The sequence below is a fragment of the Dendropsophus ebraccatus genome, chromosome 4 (genome assembly GCF_027789765.1).
Source record: "Dendropsophus ebraccatus isolate aDenEbr1 chromosome 4, aDenEbr1.pat, whole genome shotgun sequence".
NCBI lineage: Eukaryota > Metazoa > Chordata > Amphibia > Anura > Hylidae > Dendropsophus > Dendropsophus ebraccatus.
The window spans coordinates 93,049,060-93,060,031 of NC_091457.1; the positions used below are offsets into that span (position 1 = coordinate 93,049,060).

At 43.3% G+C, this 10,972-nt stretch overlaps 1 protein-coding gene across 2 annotated transcripts in view; it reads left to right on the top strand.

Moving 5' to 3' along the window:
• Nucleotides 1-10,410, top strand: part of MVD (mevalonate diphosphate decarboxylase) — a 183,147-nt gene extending 172,737 nt beyond the window's left edge. For both annotated transcript variants that reach the window (XM_069966284.1, XM_069966283.1), the window contains exons 8-11: nt 4,945-5,163; nt 5,691-5,806; nt 7,958-8,066; nt 10,077-10,410. In XM_069966284.1, the coding sequence (XP_069822385.1) occupies nt 4,945-5,163; nt 5,691-5,806; nt 7,958-8,066; nt 10,077-10,157 (525 nt within the window). In that variant the 3' untranslated portion in view covers nt 10,158-10,410. The remainder of the gene's footprint in view (nt 1-4,944; nt 5,164-5,690; nt 5,807-7,957; nt 8,067-10,076) is intronic.
• Nucleotides 10,411-10,972: the final 562 nt, after the last annotated feature.

The following is a 10,972-nucleotide window of genomic DNA, read 5'->3' on the forward strand; positions in this document are numbered from 1 at the left end:
CTGTGGAGGTGCGAACATCCTGACCCTGATTGCTCAAAACTTTTGACATGTTTGTATAACATGTTAAAAGTTTTTTGTTTTTTTTTCCAAATGCCACTATAGACTCTCTGGTTTACATATTCTTTAGTCTATACTATAGGGTTTAGGATTTGCTTTTTGAACTCGCTGCCATATTTATTCTGAGGACATTCCTATTGTGGAAAGGTTTCTTTACAGGAAAGTATTAAGATTTGTTAAAGGGGCTATCTGAGACTATAAAATATACTTCTCAACATTGAAATTACAATACCAAGAAGAAAAAGTTATGGAATCATGGAAATCACAGGGTTCTTAGAGATGTTAATAGTATGCAAACATTGGAAAAAAGGAATTAAAATATTTAAAACATCTCAATTTATTCAGTATCCTTACACTGGTCCTACTCCTACGATTATGTTGTGGAGTGGTATAATGTACAGTAGCCAGAGCATCAGTCTAGGTACACTAACAGCTCAGCATTACAATAATATGGTCATGGAGCCAGTGGTATGACCATTTTACCCTAAAGGCTCTATTACACAAACCGACTATCGTCCGTATTCGGCCGATAATCAATTTGAGAAATAGAAGACAATGATCAGCCTACATGCACGATGTGGGGAACGAGGAGCAAGCGAGCGCTGCCCTGACAGGTTGGCTCTCACTTGCTTCTCTCAATCGCCCTGTGTAATAGGGGCTTAAAGGGATAGTGTCACGTTTTTTTAAAATTTTCCTTTAAATGTAATTATAAAAAAGTGGTTTGGTATTTTTTATTTTTACTGTACTATCAATGTTTTAAAACACTGTAATGCTGGCCACAGGGGGCTGCCATGTTGAATAGCATCTGTGTATAGTGTCTTTGCACGACACTTACACAGGTGCTGTACGGCACACACAAAGCATTGAAGTGAACGGGACGGAGTCTGTCCTGTTCACTTACAATGTGTTTCATTAGCTGTGTGCTAGGCATATTCAAAGGCATGCGTAGTACACAGCTTGGAAGGGTGGTGGCGCCATTTTAGAGGAGCCTGCTCCTGGTAATACTTGTTGGCCCTCTGTGTACCGCTGCTGGCTCAGTCTGTATTCCCCCTGCTCTCCCCGATCTGTATACCGCTGCTCCCTCCCGCCTGTATACAGCTGCTGTCCCCATCTGTATGCCGCTTCTCCCTCCCTCCTGTATACCGCTGCTGCCTCCCGCCTGTATGGCGCTTCTTCCTCCCGTCTGTATGGCGCTTCTCCCTCCCGTCTGTATGCCGCTTCTCCCTCCCGTCTGTATGCCGCTTCTCCCTTCCGTCTGTATGCCGCTTCTCTCTCCTGTCTGTATGCCGCTTCTCCCCCGTCTGTATGCCGCTTCTCCCTCCCGTCTGTATGCCGCTTCTCCCTCCCGTCTGTATGCCGCTTCTCCCTCCCGTCTGTATGCCGCTTCTCCCTCCCGTCTGTATGCCGCTTCTCCCTCCCGTCTGTATGCCGCTTCTCCCTCCCGTCTGTATGCCGCTTCTCCCTCCCGTCTGTATGCCGCTTCTCCCTCCCGTCTGTATGCCGCTTCTCCCTCCCGTCTGTATGCCGCTTCTCCCTCCCGTCTGTATGCCGCTTCTCCCTCCCGTCTGTATGCCGCTTCTCCCTCCCGTCTGTATGCCGCTTCTCCCTCCCGTCTGTATGCCGCTTCTCCCTCCCGTCTGTATGCCGCTTCTCCCTCCCGTCTGTATGCCGCTTCTCCCTCCCGTCTGTATGCCGCTTCTCCCTCCCGTCTGTATGCCGCTTCTCCCTCCCGTCTGTATGCCGCTTCTCCCTCCCGTCTGTATGCCGCTTCTCCCTCCCGTCTGTATGCCGCTTCTCCCTCCCGTCTGTATGCCGCTTCTCCCTCCCGTCTGTATGCCGCTTCTCCCTCCCGTCTGTATGCCGCTTCTCCCTCCCGTCTGTATGCCGCTTCTCCCTCCCGTCTGTATGCCGCTTCTCCCTCTCTCTCTCCCCCATTTGTATGCCGCTTCTCTCCTCCATTTGTTTGCCGCTTCTCTCCCCCGTCTGTATGCCGCTTCTCCCTCTCTCTCTCCCCCGTCTGTATGCCGCTTCTCTCCCCCGTCTGTATGCCGCTTCTCTCCCCCGTCTGTATGCCGCTTCTCTCCCCCGTCTGTATGCCGCTTCTCCCTCTCTCTCCCCCATCTGTATGCCGCCTCTCTCTCCTGTATGTATGCCGCCTCTCTCTCCTGTATGTATGCCGCCTCTCTCCCCCGTCTCTATGCCGCTTCTCCCTCCCTCATCTGTTTGTATGCAGCTTCTCCCTCCCTCATCTGTCTGTATGCAGCTTCTCTCCTCCTGTCTGTATGCCGCTTCTCTCCCCCGTCTGTATGCCGCTTCTCTCCCCCGTCTGTATGCCGCTTCTCTCCCCCGTCTGTATGCCGCTTCTCTCCCCCGTCTGTATGCCGCTTCTCTCCCCCGTCTGTATGCCGCTTCTCTCCCCCGTCTGTATGCCGCTTCTCTCCCCCGTCTGTATGCCGCTTCTCTCCCCCGTCTGTATGCCGCTTCTCCCTCCCTCATCTGTATGTATGCAGCTTCTCCCTCCTGTCTGTATACTGCTGCTGTCCCCTTGCTATGTGCCCCTGCCCCCCTCCACCCCCCTTGCTATGTGCTCCTGCTGTCCCCCACCTATGTGTCCCTGCTCTTCCCTGTCTATGTGCTGCTGCTCCCTCAGTGGGAGTCTTAGGGCCCTTTTACACAGAAAGATTATCTGACAGATTATCTGCCAAAGATTTGAAGCCAAAACCAGGAATGGATTTGAAAAGAGGAGAAATCTCAGGCTTTCCTTTATTACCTGCTCTCTGTTTATAGTCCATTCCTGGCTTTGGCTTCAAATCTTTGGCAGATAATCTGTCAGATAATCTTTCCGTGTAAAAGGCCCCTTACACAGTACAGGATACAGGGGATCTGTGTTATCACCTGAGCTCCTCCTGCAGCTGTAAATCATCAGATACCAGTGCAGCAGCTGCCGGATCAGAGCACCCAGTTTGGCCCTAGTTTCCTGCCCTGTACTCCGTTATTGTCGGGTCACAGTCACATGAGCCGAGTACAGGGCAGGGAACTGAGCCAGACTGTGAGTGCTCTGATCGGGCAGTGGCTGCACTGGGGATCCCACGATTTACAGCTGCAGGAGGAGCTCAGGTAATAACACAGATCCCTTATATCCATGGTAAAGCAACTGCTGATGGTTTGTTTGGTGGATTCCCCTATAGCTATATAATCACTGTGAAGTATATTGCATGTGTATGCTGAGAGTTATTGTCGGGTCCCAGACAGATAAGGTACCAGTACATACATGTATTATCCTCCACAGTGATTATATAACTATAGAGGAATACACCAAACTATCAGCTCCCAGGACTGGAGTTACTGTTATTCAGAACTATTGGCAACTATTTGTTTCACTGTAATTGATACATCTGTACAGGCAGCAAATATTGTAACCATTCACTGACTGCAGCAAAGGAGTTACAGTCACTTATTACAGTCAGCAGCTCTTGTGTCACTGAGGTGGCTGCATATAGGAGAGCAAAGGGTCTCTCCTACTCCTATCTATCTATCTATCTCCTATTTATTATCTATTTGTCTATCTCTCTCCTAATCTCTCTCTCTCTATCTCGTTCAGATAATACTCCACGGCAACTCCAATACGTGTCAAACGTGATTCAAATTTATTCCATCTTGTGATACATCAAATAAATAGTGCAGCACAGCAAATACAGGATGCGACATTTTAACTGTCTCTCACCGTCTTTTTCAAGCCTGAGAGACCGTTGAAACGTCGCATCCTGTATTTGCTGTGCTGCACTATTTATTTGATGTATCACAAGATGGAATAAATTTGAATCACGTTTGACACGTATTGGAGTTGCCGTGGAGTATTATCCGAACTGTATTAGTTTGGTCCGTGGTCGGGACCTATCGACTGGCACCCACACATCTTGAAAGTAGTGCTGCTTTTCGATATGGTGAAGCTATCTATCTATCCTCTACCTGTGTAATGTGTGACACTGCTGACACCAGAGAGCAATAGCCTGTACTCTCCTGTATATATATTTACTCCTACCTGTGTAATGTGTGACACTGCTGATACCAGAGAGCAATAGCCTGTACTCTCCTGTATGTGTGTGTGTGTGTATATATATATATATATATATATATATATATACCTCCTCCTCTACCCGTGTAATGTGTGACACTGAGGTGTAGTATGAAGGGCTAGGGAGACTTGTTGTAGGTGTACTTCTATGCAGACAACAACAAAATGGCACTGCCTAGCAGTACACATCACCTTTCCACTCTTTGTTCCCTTGTGAAAAGAGGAGGGAGGTGATGATGTCACAGCAGTTGGGCAGAGACTGCCTCTTTTTTCAGCACAGCCGTATTTCAGGTTACTTTTACCAGCAGTTTTTCTGCTGGAGCTCCCCCTAGGGGCAATCACTGGGAAATATGAAAAATTAGACAATGAATAACAAATAACAAATTCAATTTTATCATTTTTTTTTTTTAACTTTGTGACACATTCCCTTTAAGTGTCCCAGGAGGCGTTTTTCAACAGATCAGTGGTGGGCCAAATCTTACCATTCCTGTTTATCAGCTGTTTTGAAAGGATAGAAGCCTGTTTCCTGCTGTTGGTCCTTGTAGTCTGTGGACAGGTGGCAATGTAGTGAAGAACTCTTCTTCAGAGGGATGACTTGCAGAAACTGTAGCACCCACCGTCATGTTTGTCACATATTCCCACCACTGAGAACTTGTGGAGTTGTTTCCATTTGCACTGTATGTTTGACCTTATCAGCCACTCTGATAGTGTGTTTTTTAATGCAGGAAGCATAGCAGAGATCCCAGAACAGATTCCTTTTTGTCTTCATACTTGCAGTATGATTAATATTTTCCTGTAACATGTTGTCACAGCTTCGGGCTGAATCAGTGGTGCCAGGACGGATGGTCCAGATGATTGAAGCGATCAAAAAAAAGGACTTTGAAGCCTTTGGACAATTAACCATGAAAGACAGTAACCAGTTTCATGCTACGTGCCTGGATACCTACCCACCAATATTTTACCTTAACCAGGTTTCCCAGAGAATAATCAGCCTGGTTCACCGGTACAATGCCTACTATGGGCAAACAAAGGTGAGAGAATAGTTATAGGAAAAGGGAACAAGCCAGTCAGTGGACCTTGTTATAGTGCATATGGTCAATGATGGCAAATCCTTTTTTTATCGGATATTTCTCTAGAGATTTATAAAGCTTGTTTTAAAATGTAAAAAAAAAAATATTAAAAACAATCCCCCATACCCAGGGGTCAGCCATTAACAATATGCAACCTCACCCCCACAAATGTAGGTAAGGAATATATAATGAAGGACATTGACAGGTATAAAAGATCTGAATGCAGAACTGGAATAAAGAGTACAGAAAGGTGGCAAAAAAAAACAAAACCTGACAATGTGAATCTCCACATATCTATATATACAGGTGGTGGCCTCAGACAGTACAAAGCAAAAGAATAAAGGATATAATCCAATACTATAATATATTACAAAAGAGAAATATACCATAAGAAATCTGCTTAGCTGTCATTACTTTTATACTGCCCTCAGAGAGGTCAGCCTGAACAAGCTGACAACTTACCCTTATGTAAATTGCTTTTTATGCAGGTTGCTTACAGCTTTGACGCGGGTCCTAATGCCGTCATCTTCACCCTGGAGCCAACAGTCAAGGAGTTTGTGGAGATTGTTAAACGTTCCTTCCCTGCAGAGTCTAATGGAGACCCGTAAGTTACAGACAGAATTCAACCAATAATTTACTCCCATCATGACATCAGGTGTATTAAGGCTGTACCTAGTATTTAGGTCAGTATTTGTAGTCAAATCCAGGAGTGGAACCGACAGAAAAAAAAGATATAATGGAAACATTTGCTATTTTTTCCGTATTTTGGACTCTCTTCTGGTTTTGGCAAAAAAGAAAATGAGCAAAATACTATGGAGCACATTTATCAAAAAAGGCATATTCCACAGAAAAGGCGCAGATTTCTCCCTTTACTGTGGTATATGCCAGGCAAAAGCCTCACCCTCCCATCAAGCAAAATCTTTTTCAAATCAACTAGTTTCAGGTAGTTATATAGATTTGTAATTTACTTGTATTTAAAAATCTCAAGTCTTCCCATACTTTTCAGCTGCTATATGTCCTGCAGGAAGTTGTATTTTCTGCTGCCACACCTGTCCGAGAGAGGATCTGTCTAGAGCAGTACCAATTCCCCATAGAAAACCTGTACTGCTCTGGACAGTTTGTGTCACAGACAGGAGTGACAGCAGAGAGCACTGTGTCAGACTAAAAAGAAAACAACACTTCCTGCAGGACATGGGAAGACTTGAGGTTTTTAAATAGAAGTAAATTACAAATCTATTTATCTAACTGAAACCAGTTGATTAAAAAAAAATCACAGGTGTGCCCCTTCAATATCTTATACATTCATCAAAGTTGCATGTGTCTTTTATCATGATTTATCACATTGTCTAATGTCATCATTGCCACAAAAAATTACCCAGTATTGAGGAATTCACAGTAGGAGACACACTAGCGACCAGAAATATCCGGTTTAGACTTTACCTCATTAAGCTCATGCTTCCCTCCCTGCCTCCTGTTTAGTGAATGCATTTCATTGTCCATTAGGTAGAACACTGTTTCAGCAGACATATTACTCAGTTCTTGCTTTGAGAAATTCTTTTTTGACAGATTATTTACAGAGTTCTCCTCTTGGCAAAGCTAGGAGTTTTGCAGGATATTAAACCCTGATTCTCTCATGGTAAAGCTAAATTTCTTCCCAGTAGGGCTGATGGTGAAAAGCCAGTTTATCACCTTCTCATCATCTTTTCTAGATTCCTAACTAGTATGTTGGAGTCAGGGATCTACAGCTGCATAGCTATGTCATTTGTTATCCAGGAGCCTAGAAAAGCAGGGTGAGCACATTAGAGTTATACAATGGCATATCCATTGTATCATGCCATATTCATAAAACTTTGTCAGGGCAAATAGCCAACATTATATATCACATCTGTTGCACAAAGTGCTATGCAATGAAGACCATGATATGACTTAAAGGGGTTGGCCCATGGACAACATGTATCTCCTATCCACAGGATAGATTATAAAATATGATTGATGATGGATTTGACTGCTGGGACCCTAGCTCAATCGGAAGAACTTGTAAGATCCTGAGGAAAGGTGCTAAATGTTATCTCTGGGACATCTCCTTTAAGCTGCCTGTACAATTTAGATAGCTTGATTGGCTCATGAACAACACGCATCTCCTATCCAGAGAATAGGTGATAAAAATTATTGCAGAAGATCTGACTGCTGGGGCTCTCACCCAATTGGAAGAACATCTACTTTTAGCTGCCCATATACTTTAGGTAGCTGACAGTTCTTAATGCAGACCTTACCAAACGAATTGAATCAATAGGGCGTCCTCTTGTGGGAAAAGGGGAACATGTAATTTAAAATCCATCATGCCCAGTCCTTCTTACCATCCTCTGATTCATGTAGGGTCCATAGAAATCTTGTAACCATAAGCAGGGCCGCTCAATCCATGAGGCATGGTAAAGTCCCTGCCTTAGACTGTACTCTGCAGCAACTGAAGGGAGTGGCAATTCAGCCTCCAGCCATTAATCAATGACAAAGGAAAAGTGGTGAAGGACCTGAGTCACATGACCCGCAGTTCCTGCAACTTACAGTGTGGAGCAATTGTCCTGACAGCAGATAGGTAGAGGGAAAGACTGAGAGCTGCAAATTTTATTCCTGTGTGACTTGGAAGGACTGCAGAGGTGACAAATTCTATGAATCCTATTAATGTTCTCCTTTTACATGTTCATCAGCTGACAGACAGTTAAACTACTTGTCTTACCCAAAGCATATTTCTCTACAGGTTTCTCAAGGGGCTACCAGTCAGCCCCGCTCCTCTGTCTCAGGAACTATTGTCTGCAGTGGAAACTGATGTGTACCCAGGAGGTGTGCACTATGTCATTGTTACACAGGTAACAACACATTGAAGAAAATAACTAGAACACCACTATTTTTACATATTCAGCTCCCCTGACACCAATACCATCACCCCCCCCCCCCCCCTTTTATTTTTCCTCAAGGCCCTATTACACAGAACGAATATTGGCCGTATTCGGCCGATAATTGTCCCATGTGGTAGAAGGCAACGATCAGCTGACTTGAACGATGTCGGATGATTGTTGATGTCGTCTGTCTTTCAACATGTTGAAAGACAAACGTCTATAATAGCAGTGATCTGCTGCAGTCGCTTCGTGGAATAGGAGCGGTGGCAGCAGATTGCCGTTAACCTCTATGGGCTGCACAGACAATCTAGCTATCACCCGTGCAAATTCCCCGTGGCCCCCCCTGCACTTACCCGCTTGCTGCCGGCACGTGTAATAGCGCCAGCAGCGAGCGGGGAATGAGGGGCAAACAAGCGTTGACGGTACTCCTTTGCTTTTCTATGTCGCCCTGTGTAATAGGGGCTTTAGTCATTTAGCTTATATTGTTGTTGATAAACTTTTATTACTTGTGCTGTTCTAAAAATCTGTTTATTTTTTATAGACCCATTATATATCAGAGCTGACAGTTTCAAAAGAGAGTGATTGGTGTGCACCTGGTCGGGGTGTCTGTGAGTTGAAGGGTGTGTTGAGGTCTACTGGTTTCTTGATCTCAGTATGCAGACAGGCAAAGCATCTGCAGACAGAAGAAGCTGTGGTGAAAACTCAAAGCTTGCGGCGGGAGAGGGCCAATCGAGGACTTTGAATGATAGGCATAAGAACCATCTTTGTGCAGTAATAGCCCTTAAAGGAGAAGTCCGGAGAAAATTTTTATTAAAGTATTGTATTGCCCCCCAAAAGTTATACAAATCACCAATATACACTTATTATGGGAAATGCTTATAAAGTGCTTTTTTCCCTGCACTTACTACTACATCAAGGCTTCACTTCCTGGATAAAATGGTGATGTCACGACCCGACTCCCAGAGCTGTGCGGGCTGTGGCTGCTGGGGAGGATGATGGCATAGGGATGCTCAGTGTCCCTCCAGTGCCCTGCTATCATCCTTTCCAGCAGCCACAGCCCGCACAGCTCTGGGAGTCGGGTCGTGACATCACCATTTTATCCAGGAATTGAAGCCTTGATACAGTAGTAAGTGCAGGGAAAAAAGCACTTTATAAGCATTTCCCGTAATAAGTGTATGTTGGTAATTTGTATAACTTTTGGGGGACAATACGATACTTTAATAAAAATTTTCGCCAGACTTCTCCTTTAACCTTGGATTTGCGCTCTTCTGTCCCTCATGTCAAGCTTTGACTTTTGACTACAGCTACATCTGCAGATGCTTTGCATTCTGCGGTGTGATCAAGGAATCAGTAGACCTCTACTAATAGGTCAGTAAGGCTGGATTCACACAGCGTTTTTGCAATCTTTTTTTTTTTTTTTTTTTTTTTTTTTTTTTTTTAAATCCATTTTCCATTGTCTTTCATTTGATAAAAAAGGAGTAAAAAAAACTGATCAAAATGCATGCATTTTTTAGCATACACAAAAATGTGGTCAACTAGGTTTTTGTGTATGGTAAAAAAAAAATCATATATATATATTTTTTTTTATCCATTTTTGATCCATTTTTTGAAATAAAACGGATTGCAAAAACAAGGTGTGAACCCGGCCTTGCTCAGATCACAGAAGCCACCACTAACAACATATTACACCCCTATAAAAACAAGTTTCCAGAACCGCACAAGTAATAAAGTTTATCAACAACGCTATAAGCTACGTGACTACCCCCCGACAAGTCTATTATCACAGTGCTGGCAGATTGTGATTGTAGCTCTGAAAGTGACTAGAATATAAGATATAATGGAATCATGTGAATTTACGTACATTTAAAATCTCGATCGTTCTTAAAAAATTACAGCTATACAAGAAATAGATACTTTTATTATGGATGAAACCGTGTGCACAGATCTTATAACTATCTGACTCTTCATTTTCCATTGCAGCCTGGACCGGGCCCCATGGAATCACAAGATCTCTCCCTTGATCTGTTGGATCCTGAAGGCCTTCCCAAGACAAGTGCCTGATGTTACAGGATTTCAGTAGATCCTTTTTTAAATCAGATGTTCTTATCTTTCAGTTTATGATACCAGGGCAGTGAGCTCTGCGTATTGCTCGAGGGGCGTTCATAATATCTCAAGGAAAATGAATTTCTTTACTGAAGTCACCAAAGTGTGTGGATTTTCTTAAGGAAAAATTAATCCAACCTTCTGACAAAATGATAATTTTGTATCCGTTCTCAGTTTAATGAGAAAATAAAACAAAAATACTATTTAATAATGTCCTTAGTTGTTTTTTCTTATTTTGGAAGGGGGGGATATGTTCGTGTGTTGGTATTATTTTACATTGGCTTAGACTGGATCCAGATACTAGCCAGTATCAGGTTAACCAAAAAAGGGAAAAATCCGATTGACTGTCCTTTGTAACTTGTGATCTCTGTAAGATATCTGTCTGTCAATTCTGAGCAATGCTGGCTGTACATATTACATTTTACCTTCAATCTAACCACTTGTTATATTTAAGGATGTTGGTCTTTAACCCCTTAAGGACCCTGGTTGTTTTAGCCTTAATGACCAAGCCCCATTTAAAAAAAAAACTGTTGTGCCTTCTCTAAGATTTTTTTTCTTGTAACGTATTGGACTTTATGCAAGGTATTCATTTTGGGTGATACATTTAGCATTTTTATTTTATTTTTTTCTACTCTACCAAATTTAAGTTTTGTTCTGGAACCCTACCATAAATCACCCTGTGTTAAAAACTGCATCCCTTAAAGTATTCAAAATGACTTTTAGGATTTACCCTGTATTAACCCTTTTAGGTGTTTCATAAAAATTAAAGTAAA